This window comes from Tachyglossus aculeatus, chromosome 1 (assembly GCF_015852505.1).
Source record: "Tachyglossus aculeatus isolate mTacAcu1 chromosome 1, mTacAcu1.pri, whole genome shotgun sequence".
NCBI lineage: Eukaryota > Metazoa > Chordata > Mammalia > Monotremata > Tachyglossidae > Tachyglossus > Tachyglossus aculeatus.
Genome location: NC_052066.1, coordinates 153,030,702 through 153,050,677, shown reverse-complemented (window position 1 = coordinate 153,050,677; position 19,976 = coordinate 153,030,702). Strand labels below are relative to the sequence as shown.

The 19,976-nt window shown below is 44.6% G+C and overlaps 1 protein-coding gene across 1 annotated transcript in view; it reads left to right on the top strand.

The window, feature by feature from the left end:
• Positions 1-245: 245 nt before the first annotated feature.
• AK7 (adenylate kinase 7) overlaps positions 246-19,976 on the top strand; it is an 85,793-nt gene continuing 66,062 nt past the window's right edge. Inside the window, exons 1-6 of the mRNA XM_038746046.1 lie at positions 246-381; positions 936-1,088; positions 1,152-1,216; positions 7,639-7,827; positions 10,024-10,132; positions 14,843-14,937. Of these exons, the coding sequence (XP_038601974.1) occupies positions 246-381; positions 936-1,088; positions 1,152-1,216; positions 7,639-7,827; positions 10,024-10,132; positions 14,843-14,937 (747 nt within the window). The remainder of the gene's footprint in view (positions 382-935; positions 1,089-1,151; positions 1,217-7,638; positions 7,828-10,023; positions 10,133-14,842; positions 14,938-19,976) is intronic.

Sequence of the window (19,976 nt, the reverse complement as noted above, 5' to 3'; positions counted from 1 at the left end):
TTAAGCGCTTCCTATGTGCAAAGAACTGTTCCAAGCGCTGGGGAGGTTACAAGGTGATCAGGTTGTCCCACAGGGGGCTCCCAGGCTTCATCCCCATTTTCCAGATGAGGTCACTGAGGCCCAGAGAAGCAGAGTGACTTGCCCAAAGTCACCCAGCTGACAAGTGGCAGAGCCGGGATTTGAACCCACGACCTCTGACTCCAAAGCCCGGGCTCTTTCCACGGAGCCACGCTGCTTCTCATTGGATGCCCACTGGCTGCCGGCCTCCCCGCCCGCTTCCAGTTTTCCCCTCCCTAGCAACGGGAGCGGCGTTTCCCTTAGCAACCGCGTCCCCTTCAGCGCTGGATGCCCATTGGCTGCCGGCCTCCCCTCCCGCGGCCGGTTTTCCCCTCCCTATCATCATCAATCGTATTTATTGAGCGCTTACTATGTGCAGAGCACTGTACTAAGCGCTTGGGAAGTACAAATTGGCAACATATAGAGACAGTCCCTACCCAACAGTGGGCTCACAGTCTAAAAGGGGGAGACAGAGAACAAAACCAAACATACTAACAAAATAAGATAAATAGGATAGATATGTACAAGTAAAATAAATAAATAAATAGAGTAACAAATACGTACAAACATATATACATATATACAGGTGCTGTGGGGAAGGGAAGGAGGTAAGATGGGGGGATGGAGAGAGGGACGGGGGGAGAGGAAGGAGGGGGCTCAGTCTGGGAAGGCCTCCTGTAGGAGGTGAGCTCTCAGCAGGGCCTTGAAGGGAGGAAGAGAGCTAGCTTGGCGGATGGGCAGAAGGAGGGCATTCCAGGCCCGGGGGAGGACGTGGGCCAGGGGTCGATGACGGGACAGGCGAGAACGAGGTACGGTGAGGAGGTTAGTGGCGGAGGATGCGGGCTGGGCGTTTCCCTTAGCAACCGCATCCCCTTTAGCCCTGGATGCCCATTGGCTGCCGGCCTCCCCTCCCTCCGCCGGTTTTCCCCTCCCTAGCAACGGGAGCGGCGTCCCCCTTAGCAACCGCGTCCCCCTTAGCGACGGCCCGGTGCCCACGGCCATGTCGGAGGATGAGGAGGCGGCGGGGCCGGGCGGAGGGCCGGCGGCGGCGGCGGCGGCGGGCGGGGGCCCGGCCGGGGGAGCGGCCCCCAAAGCGCTCCGCAGCCAGAGGCTCTTCCTCAACCAGCTGGACTCCTACGGCAGCAGGAACATCGCCGAGGTTGGGCCGGGGGACCACCGATGTAGTCATTTAGGGTCATGGCCGGGGCCTCCCCATCCCCCAGACCTCCCTCCCTCTCCGACTTGTACTTCCCAAGCGCTTAGTACAGTGCTGTGACCTCCCTCCCCCTCCGACTTGTACTGCCCAAGCGCTTAGTACAGTGCTCTGCACACAGTAGCCTCCCCATCCCCCAGACCTCCCTCCCCCTCCGACTTGTACTTCCCAAGCGCTTAGTACAGTGTTCTGCACACAGTAGCCTCCCCATCCCCCAGACCTCCCTCCCCCTCCGACTTGTACTTCCCAAGCGCTTAGTACAGTGCTCTGCACACAGTAAGCGCTCAATAAATGCGATCGAATGAATGAATGAATCAATCAATCAATCATTCGATCGTATTTATTGAGCGCTTACTGTGTGCCGAGTACTGTACTAAGCGCATGGGAAGTCCAAGTTGGCAACATATAGAAACAGTCCCTACCCAACAGTGGGCTCACAGTCTAGAAGGGGGAGACAGAGAACAAAACCAAACATACTAACAAAATAAAATAAATAGAATAGATATGTACAAGTAAAATAAATAAATTAATTAATAGAGTAATAAATACGTACAAACATATATACATATATACAGGTGTTGTGGGGAAGGGAAGGAGGTAAGATTCTATTTCTCCCCCTCTCTCCCCCCCCCCCTCTCTCTCTCTTTCCCCCTCATCCCCCTCTTCTCCCCCTCGTCCCGCTCTTCTCCCCCTCGTCCCCCTCTCTCCCCCTCGTCCCCCTCTCCATCCCCCCATCTTACCTCCTTCCCTTCCCCACAGCACCTGTATATATGTATATATGTTTGTACATATTTGTTACTCTATTTATTCATTTATTTATTTTGTTTGTACATATCTATTCTATTTATTTTATTTTGTTAGTATGTTTGGTTTTGTTCTCTGTCTCCCCCTTTTAGACTGTGAGCCCACTGTTGGGTAGGGACTGTCTCTATATGTTGCCAATTTGTACTTCCCAAGCGCTTAGTACAGTGCTCTGCACATAGTAAGCGCTCAATAAATACGATTGATGATGATGATGATGAAGGGAAGGAGGTAAGATGGGGGGATGGAGAGGGGGACGAGGGGGAGAGGAAGGAGGGGGCTCAGTCTGGGAAGGCCTCCTGGAGGAGGTGAGCTCTCAGCAGGGCCTTGAAGGGAGGAAGAGAGCTAGCTTGGCGGATGTTGGGAGGGAGGGCATTCCAGGCCCGGGGGAATGACGTGGGGCAGTGGTGGATGGTGGGACAGGTGAGAACGAGGCACAGTGAGAAGGTTAGCACCAGAGGAGTGGAGTGTGAGGGCTGGGATGGAGAAGGAGAGAAGGGAGGTGAGGTAGGAGGGGGCGAGGGGATGGACAGCCTTGAAGCCCAGGGTGAGGAGTTTCTGCCTGATGCGTAGGTTGATTGGTAGCCACTGGAGATTTTGGAGGAGGGGAGTAAGATGCCCAGAGCGTTTCTGGACAAAGACAATCCGGGCAGCGGCGTGAAGTATGGATTGAAGTGGGGAGAGCCAGGAGGATGGGAGATCAGAGAGGAGGCTGATACAGTAGTCCAGACGGGATAGGATGAGAGCTTGAACGAGCAGGGTAGCGGTGTGGATGGAGAGGAAAGGGCAGATCTTGGCAACGTTGCGGAGCTGAGACCAGCAGGTTTTGGTGACGGCTTGGATGTGAGGGGTGAATGAGAGAGCGGAGTCGAGGAGGACACCAAGGTTGTGGGCTTGTGAGACGGGAAGGATGGTAGTGCCGTCAACAGAGATGGGAAAGTCAGGGAGAGGGCAGGGTTTGGGAGGGAAGACAAGGAGTTCAGTCTTGGACATGTTGAGTTTGAGGTGGCGGGCAGACATCCAGATGGAGATGTCCTGAAGGCAGGAGGAGATGCGAGCCTGGAGAGAGGGGGAGAGAGCAGGGGCAGAGATGTAGATCTGGGTGTCATCAGCGTAAAGATGATAGTGGAAGCCGTGGGAGCGAATGAGGTCACCAAGGGAGTGAGTGTAGATCGAGAACAGAAGGGGACCGAGAACTGACCCTTGGGGAACCCCCACAGTAAGGGGATGGGAGGGGGAGGAGGAGCCTGCAAAAGAGACTGAGAATGAACGACCGGAGAGATAAGAGGAGAATCAGGAGAGGATGGAGTCTGTGAAGCCAAGGTCGGATAGCGTGTTGAGGAGAAGGGGGTGGTAGCATCGAAGGCAGCTGAGAGGTCGAGGAGGATTAGGATAGAGTAGGAGCCGTTGGATTTGGCAAGGAGGACATTGGTGACCTTTGAGAGGGCAGTTTCCGTAGAACGTAGGGGACGGAAGCCAGACTGGAGGGGGTCGAGGAGAGAGTTGTTGTTGAGGAATTCTAGGCAGCAAGTGTAGACAACTTGTTCAAGGAGTTTGGAAAGGAATGGTAGGAGGGAGATGGGGCGATAACTAGAAGGTGAGGTGGGGTCAAGAGAGGGTTTTTTTAGGATGGGAGAGACATGGGCATGTTTGAAGGCAGAGGGGAAGGAACCGGTGGAGAGTGAGCGGTTGAAGATGGAAGTTAAGGAGGGGAGAAGGGATGGAGCGAGAGATTTCATGAGATGAGAGGGAATGGGGTCAGAAGCACAGGTGGCCGGAGTAGCACTTGAGAGGAGGGAGGAGAGCTCCTCTGAGGATACTGCTGGGAAGGATGGGAGAGTAGCAGAGAGGGTTGAGAGCCGGGGGGTTGAGAGCCGGGGGGTTGGAGGTGGGGGAGTGACTTTGGGGAGGTCGGACCTGATGGATTTAATTTTGTTGAATTTTGAATGAATGAACCCAGCCCGCACCCTGGGCTTTTTGGATGCTCACTGGCTCACTCTACCTCCATCTCATCTCTCATTCATCCAATCCTACCTATTGAGCACCTGTATATATGTATATATGTTTATACATATTTATTACTCTATTTATTTGTTTATTTTATTTGTACATATTTATCCTATTTATTTTATGTTTTAATATGTTTGGTTTTGTTGTCTGTCTCCCCCTTCTAGACTGTGAGCCCACTGTTGGGTAGGGACCGTCTGTATATGTTGCCAACTTGTACTTCCCAAGCGCTCAGTACAGTGCTCTGCACACAGTAAGCGCTCAATAAATACGATTGAATGAATTAATCCCCTAGACCGCCCTCCCCCTTCAACTTGTACTTCCCAAGCGCTTAGTACAGTGCTCGGCACACAGTAAGCTCTCAATAAATACGATCGAATGAATGAATGAATGAACCCAGCCTGCACCCTGGGCTCCTCGGATGCTCACTCTACCTCCATCTCATCTCTCTCATTCATCCAATACTACCTATTGAGCGCCTAATGCATGCAGAGCACCCAGCGCTTAGAGCAGTGCTCTAAGCACATAGGAAGCGCTTAACAAATACCACCATTAGTACTAAGCACTTGGGAAAGGGCAATACGACAATACAGAGAGTGATATTCCCTGCCCGCAGAGAGCTCACAGTCTCGCCTCCGACCTCTGGCCTGTATCCTGCCTATGGCCTGGAATGCCCTCCATCCTCATATCATAATAATAATAATTATTATTATTATTATTAGAATATTTGTTAAGTGCTTACTATCCGCCAAGCACTGTTCTAAGCGCTGGGGGGATACAAGGTAATCAGGTTGTCCCACGTGGGGCTCACAGTCTTCATCCCCATTTTACAGATGAGGTAACAGGCACAGAAAATCAATCAATCATATTTCAATCAATCGTATTTATTGAGCACTTACTGGGTGCAGAGTACTGTTAAGTGGTCTGCCGAAGGTCACACAGCAGACGAGCAGTGGAGCCGGGATTAGAACCCATGTCCTCTGATTCCCAAGCCCATGCTCTTGTCATTAACCCCCGCTGCTTCTCCATTAGGTCAGAGAGATAATTGTTCTCCCCCACTACAAAGCCTTATTTAAGGCACATCTCCTCCAAGAAGCCTTCCCTGACTAAGCCCTCCTCTCCTCTTCTTCTTGCCTGTCCTCTAAAGAACCTTCCTCACTCGAGGCCAGCCTAGTCCTCCCCCATCCTTCCTCCGTTATCCCCTTCCAAAAAAATTTTAAAAAGCCCCTTACAGCAAAACCACCGAACCGGTGTCTTCCATAGATTGTGTGCCAGGAGTGAGGCAGGAACTGTGTCCAACTTGATTATCTTGTATCACAACCTGGCGTAGTGGCTAGAGCTTGGGCCTAGGACTCAGAAGGTCATGGTTTCTGTTTCAGACTCCGCCATTTGTCTAGTGTGTGACCTTGAGCAAGTCGCTTCGCTTCTCTGGGCCTCAGTTACCTCATCTGTAAAATGGGGGTTGAGACTGGGATGCCCATACGGGACCGTGTCCACCCTTATTTGCTTGCATCCACCCCAGCACTCAGTACAGTGCCTGGCACATAGTAAGCGCTGAACAACTGCCATTAAACAAAAAATAAACTGAGCTGATTATCTTCCTCAGCGCTTAGAACAGTGCTTGACACATAATAAGTGCCTAAAAAAACCCATTATTTTTATTATTGTTATTATCATATAGCATGGTCTAGTGGAAAGAACATGGCCTGGGAATCAGAGGATGTAGGTTTTAACGTGGGTCGCGGCTGGCTTCCTGTGGAAGGCCAAGGAAAGAAGGCCCAAAAGGACGGGGTTTGGGGAAACGCTTATTTAGTTTTGTTTGGTTTTGGTTGTTGGGTTTAGTACCATGCCTGGCTCATAGTAAGCGCTTAACAAATGCCATTAAAAAAAAAAACCTAAACTGATTATCTCCCTCAGACTAGTGAATGGAATTGCTAGTCTTTAAACTCCTTATGGGCAGGGAACGTGTCTGCTAATTCTGCTGTAGTGTACTCTCTCTAGTGCTTAGTACAGTTCTCTGCACGTAGTAAGTGCTCAGTAAATACCACTGATTGTTTGATTGATTAATACCACTTAGATCGTGGAGTGGAAGAGGGAGGTCGTATTAACTAGACACGGAAAGCAAGTACAGAAGAGAAGCAGCGTGGCTCAGTGGAAAAGAGCATGGGCTTTGGAGTCAGAGGTCATGGGTTCAAATCCCGGCTCCGCCAATTGTCAGCTGTGTGACTTTGGGCAAGTCACTTAACTTCTCTGTGCCTCAGTTCCCTCATCTGTAAAATGGGGATGAAGACTGTGAGCCCCCGTGGTACGACCTGATCACCTTGTAACTTCCCCAGCGCTTAGAACAGTGCTTTGCACATAGTAAGTGCTTAATAAATGCTATTAAAAAAAAAGTAGAGAAGATAGGAGAAACTGTAAGCTCGTTGTGGGCTAGGGACGGGTCCACCAGCTCTGTTGTGTTGTACTCTCCCAAGCACTTAGTACAGTGCTCTGCATACAGTAGGTGCTCAATAAATACCATCTATTTGATTGATTGATTGAAGGCAGTTTAATGCAACCTTTGAACAAGAAGTCTAAAGCTTGGTCAGAAGATAGACTGATAGACTGATAGATGGATAGATGGATAGATAGATAGATGGATGGATGGATGGATGGATGGATGGATGGATGGATAGATAGATAGATAGATAGATAGATAGATAGATAGATAGACTGGTCAGAAGATAGACTCCCCCTTCTAGACTGTGAGCCCACTGTTGGGTAGGGACCGTCTCTATATGTTGCCAACTTGTACTTCCCAAGCGCTTAGTACAGTGCTCTGAACACAGTAAGCGCTCAATAAATACGATTGATTGATTGATTGATTGATTGATTGATAGTGGGACCATGAATCTAGATAGTGAGCCAAGGGAGACATGGGAAGAGAAGGCTAATGACTGGAGGAAAATGCAGTGACTCTTTGAATCAACTGAACACGAGAGTATGAATGAGATTGGGTAGGCTAGAGTTACAAAAGTGAAAGAAAGAGAAAATTACAATTGATAGAACTATGCTCCCATTCTCTTCTTCTTCTTCTTCTTCTTATTATTATTATTATTATTATTATTATTTGCTATTGAATCATTTCCGATTCATAGGGACTCCATGGATATACTTTCTCCAGAACATCCTGTTCTCTGCCATAATCCGCAACCTTTCTAATGGTTCTTCCGTTATCGCTGTTATGGTCTCTGCCCATCTAGCTGCTGGTCTGCCTCTTCCACATTTTCCCTGGACTTTTCCTAGCATTAGTGTCTTCTCCAGAGAATTAGTCCTCCTGATTATGTGGCCAAGATATGCTAATCTAAGTCGAGTGGCCTTCCAAAGACCACTTTGGTTTCATTTGCTCTAAAATCCATTTGTTTGTCTTTTGGGCTGTCCATGGTATTCGAAAAAGCCTTCTCCAACACCACCCAAAAGGAAATAATTAGGATAGCAGTATATTCTGAAAATTAGATAATTTGATTGCACTGTCATTTATTCGTTTCCGATGACTGCACCGTTTTCTGCTTTTCTTATAGTACTTATCCAAATGTGTGGTTGGAGCTTCTCTGGAAGAAATAGAAGAAGAAGAAGAAGAGGATGATGAAACTAAATCAATCACACCTGAAAATGTAATAGGAAAAACAAAGGAGGGCACATTCCAGATAGTAGGAACGCTATCCACTGCAGAAAGTGAAATTCCACATTTTGCTCTGGAAGCCTACTTTGTAAGTACGGGTCTTTTTCACAAAGTTTCTGATTTCTTTAAACGACAATTAAAACTGCCTCGAACAATACAACCACTTTAAAACTAAACCATAAAGTGCTGGGATTCAGACCATTTAAATGATCATTTTTTTTTCCTGCAGGGTTGATGTAAATGGCAGGTTAATTATTTTATTATAAGTATGCCACCACCTCTTCTTGTCTGTGGGTCTGGCTCTCATTTGACCTCCCAGCCCTGATGCCCCTAAAGCCCCAAATTCATCATTGCATTTTTTTTTTTAAAAAGGCACCCCTCGGTGGTGGTGTACTTAAAATAAAATAATTCACCTGCCATTTACATCAATCCTGAGGGGGAAAAAAATCTCAATCTGGGGCTTTAAGGGGCATCAGGAAGGTAAAATGAGAACTGACATACAGAGGATAAGGAACTTGACCCACAACTTCCCTCCCCCACCGATTTTGCTCCCCAAAATACATAAAGAAAGGGAAGGGAAAACAGACACCAACACCCTGCTAGAGGGACCCATTGAGAAAGTGGCTGGGGCTTCGTGAGGATCAATCAATCAATCAATCAATCGTATTTATTGAGCGCTTACTGTGTGCAGAGCACTGTACTAAGCGCTTGGGAAGTACAAGTTGGCAACACATAGAGACAGTCCCTACCCAACAGTGGGCTCACAGTATAAAAGGGGGAGACAGAGAACAAAACCAAACATACTAACAAAATAAAATAAATAGAATAGATATGTACAAGTAAAATAAATAGAGTAATAAATATGTACAAACATATATACATATATACATGTATATATACAATGAGGATGTCATTGCATTGGTTATTGCCAACTGAATTAATACCAATCAGTGACTGGCTGGATAAACAGAGAACCGTCTTGGAGAAACCTGCTTTATAAGTGATTTTAACCACTTTACAGTACAGCAATGGGTTTCCATTTTCCTCTCCAAGTTACTGAATTATTCAGATATTCATTTGATTGAAATATCCGGCCCCAAATGGGACCGGTAGAACAAAGTTCCAGTGCTTAGAACAGTGCCCGGTGCATACTAAGCACTTAACAAATACCATAAACAAGTTTACCAAACATGTTTGTGAAGAAAAAAAGGCAGTCCTAATTCTGAAATTCGGAAGGAACACAGATCCTGTTATTCAACTAATTGTTTTTACTGAACACTTGCTGTATGCCGAGCAGTGTACTAAGACTGTGAGCTCACTGTTGGGTAGGGACTGTCTCTATATGTTGCCAGCTTGTACTTCCCAAGCGCTTAGTACAGTGTTCTGCACACAGTAAGCGCTCAATAAATATGATTGATTGATTGATTGATTGATTGGGAGAGTACAATATAACAGAGTTGATAGACACATTCCCTGCCCACAGTGAGTTTGCAGTCTAGAGGGGGAGACGGAGATTAATTTGAATAAATAAATTATAGATATATACATAAGTGCTGTGGGGCTGAGGGAAGGATGAATAAAGGATGCAAATCCAAGGGCAAGGGTTATTCCCAGTTAATAACCAACCAGAGCAGTGGACTGGGTTTGAAATCCTATAATTCATACAGAAAAGAAACTCAGGCATATAGGATCCATTAGGAAGACAAAGTAATCTCTAAGAATACCTTTATCTACCGTAAGAATTCCTAATTTTTAAACATTAAAAGTTTCAAAAGTACCCAATTGATGTTTGCAATCAAGATACCTTATTCTAGCAGGAATACAAGTTATGCATACCTTGGGTACACTGAACATACCCGAAGAATAAACTTTTCAGCACTTCTGGGTGATTTGTCATGTCTTATTGCAAAATTAATACTGCACAAGTTTTGAGTTAGTTTTAAGTGAGTTACCAATTTTCTTCTAGAGTCGCTAATTCCTCCCTTCTGAATCTGAGTTTACCCATCACGCAGAGATCCTCTTTAAATCAACTCCCTTATATATCGAAAGCAATTATGCAATTTGTTCATCATCTCTCCTAGACCATTTTCCACAAACCTCTTTGTTGCCCCGAAACTACACACAGAAGACAACAGAAATTGTATTTCAAATAGAAATTCCACTGCAAATGTTACTCACATGGCTCTTTTGATATAGTGCTTCTAATTTAGAAATCTTCATTCATCCTGAATATTGAGCATATATGTTGACTTCCTGAAACAAATGATTGTAAATATTTTTTCAGAACCTCTCTCGAGAATCGCTTCAAACACACCTGCTGGAGTGTGATGTTATAATTTACAACATCAGTGAAAATGCAGAGCAAATAGAAGAATCCATGTGGGCTGTTTCTGGTCAGTAAAGCATTTGCTTTAATTTTCGGCAGCAAAATTTTCACATATTCAATTTGCCTTAGGTTCACATTATGAATGTTGTATTAATTGAATAAATGCAAGTAATGCTACTTCCTCATTAGTGTCTTTTATATGTCTTGGCACTTTAAAGAGATTATGTTAGAAGGATCAGGAACACTGATAAAATTGCTCTGAAAAATGTACTTTAAAGGACATGCTAGTAGATAAGACATGTATGTCAATTATTATCTTTTGGAATAGAGAACTAGAAAATAAAAAAACAAAATCAGTTCAGCTCAGTAACCATCGTGAACTTCAAAAAACTCATGAAAAAAGAAAACTTGAAAGTCAGTGCATATTTATGGGGGGAAAAGGAGGTACAGCATTATCCATAAAGATCATCATCAATCGTATTTATTGAGCGCTTACTGTGTGCAGAGCACTGTACTAAGCGCTTGGGAAGTCCAAGTTGGCAACATATAGAGACGGTCCCTACCCAACAGTGGGCTCACAGTCTAAAAGGGGGAGACGGAGAACAAAACCAAATATACTAACAAAATAAAATAAATAGAATAGATATGTACAAGTAGAATAAATAAATAAATAAATAGAGTAATAAATGTGTACAAACATATATACATATATACAGGTGTTGTGGGGAAGGGAAGGAGGTAAGATGGGGGGATGGGGAGGGGGACGAGGGGGATGGATAAAGGTAGATTTGGGGCTCCAAAATTTAAGAAATTGAATAGAAGATCGAGAACAGCTCCGTCGCACTGTTAACTTCTAGTCGTCTGGTCACAACTATGTTTTCAGTTTGCATTCTATACCTAAATGTATTTCAGTGAGGGAGATTCTTAAACGGGGATTTAGGAAAATTTTGAAGTGTCCTTCTTTTTGATAAATACAACTTAAACTCTTGAAGTAGTGTAGGGTGTGTGTGTTTATGGTCTGGCACAATTACCTATTTAGATAAGGTAATTTAGATAAGGCTGAAGAGATTCAAAGTCTCCTTCTGTACAGTCACCACCAAGTCCTCTTCCCCCCTTCTAATAATAATAATGATAATGGTATTTGTTAAGCACTTACTATGCGCAAAACACTGTTCTAAGCGCTGGGGAGATACAAGGTGATCAGGTTGTCCCACTTGGGGCTCACAGTCTTAATCCCCATTTTACAGATGAGGTAACTGAGGCACAGAGAAGTTAAGTGACTTGCCCAAAGTCACACAGCTGACAATTGATGGAGGCGGGATTTGAACCCATGACCTCTGACTCCAAAGCCCGGGCTCTTTTCCACAGAGCGACGCTGCTTCAACCATATCACCCTCCTTACTGTTCTCTCTGCTTCCAGCCTCTCCCTTCTCCAGTCTATCCCCCATTCAGGCTCCTGATCATCTTCCTAAAATGCCATTCGGAGTTCATCGTTCCCATTCTCGAAAGCCTCCAACGACTATTATTATTATGCCATTTGTTAAATGCTTACTATGTGCCAAGCACTGTACTAAGCACCGGGGTAGATACAGGATCATCAGACTGGACACAGTCCCTGATCCTGTCCCACGTGGGGCTCATGGTCCCATTTTACAGATGAGGTAACTGAGGCACAGAGAAGCGACTTGCCCAAGTTCACACAGCAGAGAAGTGAGTGATAGAGCTGGAATTAGAGCGCGACCATTTAATTTATTTTATCTTAAATTATCTTAACTTCTCTGTGCCTCAGTGCCCTCAGAGAAGCAGCATGGCGCAGTGGAAAGAGCACGGGCTTTGGAGTCAGAGGTCATGGGTTCAAATCCCGGCTCTGCCACTTGTCAGCTGTGTGACTCTGGGCAAGTCACTTCACTTCTCTGGGCCTCAGTTCCCTCATCTGTCAAATGGGGATTAAAACTGTAAGCCCCCCGTGGGACAACCTGATCACCTTGTAACCTCCCCAGCGCTTAGAACAGTGCTTTGCACATAGTAAGCGCTTAATAAGTGCCCTTATTATTATTATTTTGCAAAATGGGGATTCAATACCTGTTCTCCCTCCTACTTAGACTGTGACCCCCAGAAGGGACCTGATTATTTTGTACCTATCCCAGCGCTTAGTACTGTGCTGGGCACATAGTAAGCACCTAACAAATGCCACTGCTATTATTATTAGAACCAACAGTCCTTTCAAAACATAACTGTGATTTCTATTTTAACCAACTGCCCCCAAATGCGAGGCAGACATTTCTTTCTCTCCATTATTTTTAATAACAATAATATTATTATTAATAATAATAATAAAATTATTTGTCCAAGCAATTTCACATCCACAGGCTAAATAGGAAAATTCACCTAGAAAGGGCTCTTTCAAAATGCTCCCATAGGTATGCTTGAGTATCGTATCGCTTTGGGGTTTTTTTTCCCCTTCCGAAAGCTTGGTCTGACACAATTGTAAGTTTAAATGTAAAAAAATAAGATATTTATTTGCCAGGGGTAGAGTTTTGTACCTTGTGGAGCTATGGTGTTAGTAGAGAGAGCTATGCCCCAAGAGAAGAGACACAATGCGATATAGTGTCGCTGACATCTGCTGTAGTACCTCGTTGTCCTGAAATACTAAGGATTCATTCATTAGGATTCAGTTGCAATTATTTCCTTTCATGATCTCAACAGTGCAGTGCTTTTTCGTGTTTTTTTCCCCTGAAAATCAACTGGAATTAATTCCTTTTACAAACAAAAAATATTTTCATAAGCCCAGCTTTTATAATTTATTTACCTGGCTTCAGGCAAAGGCCAAAATATGGGAGGAAAAAAATGAAAAGAGACCTAGGTTTACCAAAAAATAAAATGTTAGGCTGAAGAGGAAAAAACTTGGGCATAGTTTAAATGCTAGAGAAGCTGCTTAGAGAAGCAGCGTGGCTCAGTGGAAAGAGCCCGGGCTTGGGAGTCAGAGGTCACGGGTGCTAATCCTGCCTCCGCCCCTTGTCAGCTGTGTGACTTTGGGCAAGTCACTTAACTTCTCTGTGCTTCAGTTACCTCATCTGGAAAATGGGGAGTAAGTCTGCGAGCCCCACGTGGGACAATCTGATTACCTTGTATCCCCCCCAGTGCTTAGAACAGTGCTTGGCACATAGTAAGTGCTTAACAAATACCATCATTATTATTATTCTTAAATGAGTGTTTCAGAGCTGGTTAACTTTAAGCATTTATAAAGTGGATGGACTATTGATCTAATTTTATGAACTCATAGACAATAGGGGCAATCCGGTTACAAGAGCAGATATTGCAAATATTCACTGGAGGAGCAAGTCAAGAGGACAGAATTGGATAGCAATGAAGATAACAGTTTTTTTTTAAGTTGGAAAATAGTTCATTCAAAGAGAGCAGCTCTGGTCATTTGAATAAAAATAATTTTAATTTACATATTTATAAACCTAAATACCTGTGAACCTATTCTCATTTTGAGTTTGGGATTGAAATTGCAATAATGACACTAAATTCTTTAATAGTTTATCTCTGAAAAACACCACAAACGTTTCTTAGTTTTACCCTCTCAGCGGTTCATTTCCATCGACCATGATAAGCAGATTTGTACTTCCCAAGCACTTAGTACAGTGCTCTGCACACAGTAACTGCTCAATAAATACGATTGAATGAATGAATGAATGAATGAACAATGAGAACCCCACTCTTTGAATGAATAAAGATTTAAGAAGATATGATCCCCCTCTCCATCCCCCCCATCTTACCTCCTTCCCTTCCCCACAGCACCTGTATATATGTATATATGTTTGTACATATTTATTACTCTATTTATATTTATTTTACTTGTACATATCTATTCTATTTATTTTATTTTGTTAGTATGTTTGGTTTTGTCTCTGTCTCCCCCTTTTAGACTGTGAGCCCACTGTTGGGTAGGGACTGTCTCTATATGTTGCCAATTTGTACTTCCCAAGCGCTTAGTACAGTGCTCTGCACACAGTAAGCGCTCAATAAATACGATTGATTGATTGATTGATTGTCCCCCTCTCCATCCCCCCATCTTACCTCCTTCCCCCTCCCCACAGCACCTGTATATATGTATATATGTTTGTACATATTTATTACTCTATTTATTTATTTATTTTACTTGTACATATCTATTCTATTTATTTTATTTTGTTAGTATGTTTGTTTTTGTTCTCTGTCTCCCCCTTTTAGACTGTGAGCCCACTGTTGGGTAGGGACTGTCTCTATTTGTTGCCAACTTCTACTTCCCAAGCGCTTAGTACAGTGCTCTGCACACAGTAAGCGCTCAATAAATACTATTGATTGATTGATCGATTAAAGCAGCTGAATCCTCTAGTGATTAATTGAATTTTCCAGACAAGAAAAAAGGTGTATGTCAAATTAAATAAAAATGACTTCGTGGTGAAAGAAGAAATCAGGGCTACTAAGTTTGTAGATCACTGCCAGATCCATGAAACCTAGAGCACTGTTTCGTGTACTTCCCAAGCACTTAATACAGTGCTCTGTAAACAGTAAGCACTCAATAAATACTATTGATCAATTGAATGAATAAATGAATCTAATTGAACATCTCTTTTGCTCTTCCATGTACTTGTACCTAGCTCCCAGTGACAACAGCAGTGGGTGTGAACGTGCCTCTGGGGGTAGAATTTAAAACTCAAAGTACTGTATCAGGATTTTTAAAGGAAAATATCTCACGTGAAAAGAAGTTCTTCGCTTTTTGTCCCCACAGCATTACACTCTATGATGGACCGTTTTGAAAACCGAAAGACATTTATCTTACTCTCAACCGTGATGACGTGGGCACGATCCAAACCTATTGATCCCGTAAGTAATGAAGAAAGTTTGGCTTTTTTTTTGGTTTTAATCAGGTGTTTACAGTCTCTGTACACCAAGGGTCTGTGGTCTTTGGACAGTGATTTATTTCCTTCCCTCCACCACCGTCCCCCCATAAATCATCATCACTGGTCCCCCTCTCCATCCCCCCTGTCTTACCTCCTTCCCTTCCCCACAGCACCTGTATATATGTATATATGTTTGTACATATTTATTACTCATTTATTTATTTATTTATTTTACTTGCACATATCTATTCTATTTATTTTATTTTGTTAGTATGTTTGGTTTTGTTCTCTGTCTCCCCCTTTTAGACTGTGAGCCCACTGTTGGGTAGGGACTGTCTCTATATGTTGCCAACTTGTACTTCCCAAGCTCTTAGTACAGTGCTCTGCACATAGTAAGCGCTCAATAAATACGATTGATTGATTGATTGGTATTTACTGAGTGCTTATTGTGTGCAGAGCACCTGTACTAAATGATTGTAAATATGCTTGTAATGCCTGCAATTTGCATCACTTTGAAATAATAATAACAGTATTTGTTAAGCTGTATGTGCCAAGCACTGTTCTAAGCACTGGGATACATACAAGGTAATCAGGTTGTCCCACATGGGGCTCACAGACTTAATCCCCATTTTACAGATGAGGTAACTGAGGCCCAGAGAAGTGGAGTGACTTGCCCAGTGTCACACAGCTGACAATAATACTGATGGCATTTGTTAAGCGCTTACTATGTCCCAAGCACTGTTCTAAGCGCTGGGGGGATACGAGGTAATCAGGTTGTCCCACGTGGGGCTCACAGTCTTAATCCCCATTTTCCAGATGAGGGGACTGAGGCACAGAGAAGTTAAGTGACTTGCCCGAGGCCACACAGCTGACGAGTGGCGGAGGCGGGTTTAGAACCCAGACCTCTGACTCCCAAGCCCGGGCTCTTTCCTCTGAGCCACGCTGACAAGTGGCGGAGCCGGGATTAGAACTCACTACCATGCTGAAATGTGCTAATCATAGAGCAAAACAAATTCTCTCAGGCCCAAACTACTACCCGGTTGTCACGAGGTTGTCATGAAGTTGTGCTAAGCGCTGGGGGAGATAAGCAGCGTGGCTCAGTGGAAAGAGCACGGGCTTTGGAGTCAGAGGTCATGGGTTCGAATCCTGGCTCTGCCACATGTCTGCTGTGTAACCTTGGGCAAGTCACTTAACTTCTCTGAGCCTCAGTTACCTCATCTGTAAAATGGGGATTAAGACTGTGAGCCCCACGTGGGACAACCTGATCACTTTGTATCCCCCAAGCGCTTAGAACAGTGCTTCACACATAGTAAGCGCTTAACAAATGCCAATATTATTATTAGAGAAGCAGCATGGCTCAGTGGAAAGAGCTCGGGCTTTGGAGTCAGAGGACATGGGTTCGAATCCCAGCTCCACCACATGTCTGCTGTGTGACCTTGGGCAAGTCACTTCACTTCTCTGAGCCTCAGTTCCCTCATCTGTAAAACGGGGATTAAGACTGTGAGCCCCACGTGGGACAACCTGATCACCTTGTATTCCCCCAGCGCTTAGAACAGTGCTTTGCCCATAGTAAGCGCTTAACAAATGACATTATTATTATTATTATTATTATTTATGAGGTGCTTTTGAAAGCGGCATTTACCCCCTGACCAATTAACTGAATGCATTCATTCATTCACTCATTCACTCGATCGTATGTATTGAGCGCTTACTGTGTGCAGAGCACTGCGCTAAGCGCTTGGAAAGTACAATTCAGCAAATGTATCACGGAGGACAGAAGACAATCACGATTACAGAGCGGAGACTCATCCAGGCGGAGAATCACTCCACCACCAGAAAAATGAGTGGAAAGGAAATTAAGTGATCGGCACCTATGTTTGTAAAGGTATTTTTTATGTGTTTACTCTATGCCAAGCACCGGGAAGCAGAGTGGCTTACTGGAAAGAGCCCGGGCTTGGGAGTCAGAGGTCGTGGGTTCTAATCCCGCCTCCGCCACTTGTCAGCTGTGTGACTTTGGGCAAGTCACTTAACTTCTCTGGGCCTCAGTTACCTCATCTATAAAATAGGGATTAAGACTGTAATCCCCAAGTGGGACAACCTGATCACCTTGTATCTATCCCAGCGCTTGGAATAATGCTTGGCACATAGTAAGCGCTTAACAAATACCATCATTATTATTATTATTATTATTACTTTACTAAGCACTGGGGTAGATACGAGGTAATCAGGTTGAACACAGTACAGGTCTCACATGGGGTTCACACCTTTAACACCCATTTCACAGATGAGGTAACTGAGGCACAGAGAACTGCCTCAAACACTGCTCAACTGGCCTTAAAACTGATAGACTAGGGAGCCCATTGTTGGGTAGGGACCGTCTCTATATGTTGCCGAATTGTACGTCCCAAGCGCTTAGTTCAGTGCTCTGTATACAGTAAGCGCTCAATAAATATGATTGAATGAATGAATGAATGATAGGACAAGGCTACTTCCTTAAACAACTGAAGTGTCCTTTATGACACTGGGCAACTCAATCCTCTGGCTTTCCTTATTTTTCTCCTGCTCCTGAAGACCGCATGAATATGGGCAGTGTAAGTCTCGCTGACGGGGTTTATTCAAACCCGTTGGAGCAATTTTTAGCTCAAGGCATGTAAATGGCAATCATAAATGAGGAAAATTCCTTGTAACTGCTTGCCTTCTTTTACCATTTCCGTGGGACAAGGAGCAGCGTGGCTTAGTGGAAAGATTCTGGGCTTGGGAGTCACAGGTCGTGGGTTCTAATTCCGGCTTTGCCACTTGTCAGCTGTGTGACCTTGGGCAAGTCGCTTCACTTCGCTATGCCTCAGTTACCTCATCTGTAAAATGGGGATGAAGACTGTGAGCCCCACATGGGACAACCTGATTACCTTGCATCAGCCCGAGCACTTAGAACAGGCACATAGTAAGCACTTAACAATTACCATCATCAACAATGAAGAAGTAAATTGCAAAGAAAAGTAGCATGGCCTAGTGGATAGAGCTTGGGCCTGGAGTCCGAAGGATCTGGGTTCTAATTCTGACCCCTTCATGTCTCTGCTGGGTGACCTTGGGCAAGTCATTTAACTTCTCAGGGCCTCAGTTACCTCATTGGTAGCATCACTGCGTCCCACCTGATTAGCTTGTATCTATCCCTGCCCTTAGTACAGTGCCTGGCACCTAGTAAGCACTTAAGTGCCATAATATAAATCCTTATCTTATAAGATGGGGGCAGCTCAGACAGAGAGAATTTGATTTAGTGATTTATTGAAGTGTGCTAGAACAATAGAAGTTAAAATTTTCTATTTGCTTAGCAAACAGCAGGACTCATTTCTCTTCATTCCTCTCCCCTTCCTTCCTCTCCCCCTCATCCCCCTCTCCATCCCCCCATCTTACCTCCTTCCCTTCCCCACAGCACCTATATATATGTATATATGTTTGTACATATTTATTACTCTATTTATTTATTTTACTTGTACATATCTATTCTATTTATTTTATTTTGTTAGTATGTTTGGTTTTGTTCTCCGTCTCCCCCTTTTAGACTGTGAGCCCACTGTTGGGTAGGGGCTGTCTCTATATGTTGCCAACTTGTACTTCCCAAGCTCTTAGTACAGTGCTCTGCACACAGTAAGCGCTCAGTAAATACGATTGATTGATTGATTGATTGATTGATTTCCTGTTTAGCTGAAATAGGTCTAGCTAGCTCACTCAAAAACTTGGTAAGAACTAGAATCTGAGACATTTGGATCTTAACCTCCAGAACCAGTTTGAAAGACCAAAGGTTCTATCCTGCACCAGATCGCTCCTTTTTAAATTTACTCTGGGCTCACAGAAGTAACTCAGCAGGATGAAATGTTTCCATTCATTCATTCATTCATTCAATCGTATTTATTGAGCGCTTACTGTGTTTTGACTCTGGAGCCGATTTTTGGTCAGAGGACAGTTTTTACCAGTGATCAACTCCTCCGCAGCTGGAAGAGCACGGGCTTGGGAGTCGGAGGACGTGGGTTCTAATCCCAGCTCTGCCACTCGTCTGCTGTGTGACCTTGGGCAAGCCACTTAACTTCTCGGTGCCTCAGTTACCACAGATTAAGACTGTGAGCCCCACGTGGGACAACCTGATTACCCCAGGGCTTAGAACAGTGCTTGTCACATAATAAGCACTTAACAAATACCACAGTTATTATTATTAATATTAATTATTATTCATTCAGTCATATTTATTGAGCGCTTACCAAGTGAAGATCAGTGTGGCTACTCTGATCTTTATATTGGTCAGTCTGGTTTTCAAGTAGGCCGTCTCCTGTCTGGTACGGTTATTGACCGGACGGCTTTTGGGTGAGGTATTTTTATTTTTTGAATGCCCAGCCTCCTCCTACCTTGGCTTCTGCCACCAGGTTCCATGGTGCCCTTGATTCTGTCAACCGGGAAAGGGAGCGCAATTGCTCTGTATCTTGTGGACAAGACAAGATGTCCTTCAGGACATCTCCATCTGGTTGTCTGCCCACCACCTAAAACTCAACATGTCCAAGACTGAACTCCTTGTCTTCCCTCCCAAACCCTGCCCTCTCCCTGACTTTCCCATCTCTGTTGACGGCACTACCATCCTTCCCGTCCCACAAGCCCGCAACCTTGGTGTCATCCTCGACTCCGCTCTCTCATTCACCCCTCACATCCAAGCCGTCACCAAAACCTGCCGGTCTCGCTCCACAACATCGCCAAGATCCGTCCTTTCCTCTCCATCCAAACCGCTACCCTGCTCGTTCAAGCTCTCATCCTATCCCATCTGGACTACTGCATCAGCCTCCTCTCTGATCTCCCATCCTCGTGTCTCTCCCCACTTCAATCCATACTTCATGCTGCTGCCCGGAATGTCTTTGTCCAGAAACGCTCTAGGCATGTTACTCCCCTTCTCAAAAATCTCCAGTGGCTACCAATCAATCTGCGCATCTGGCAGAAACTCCTCACCCTGGGCTTCAAGGCTGTCCATCCCCTCGCCCCCTC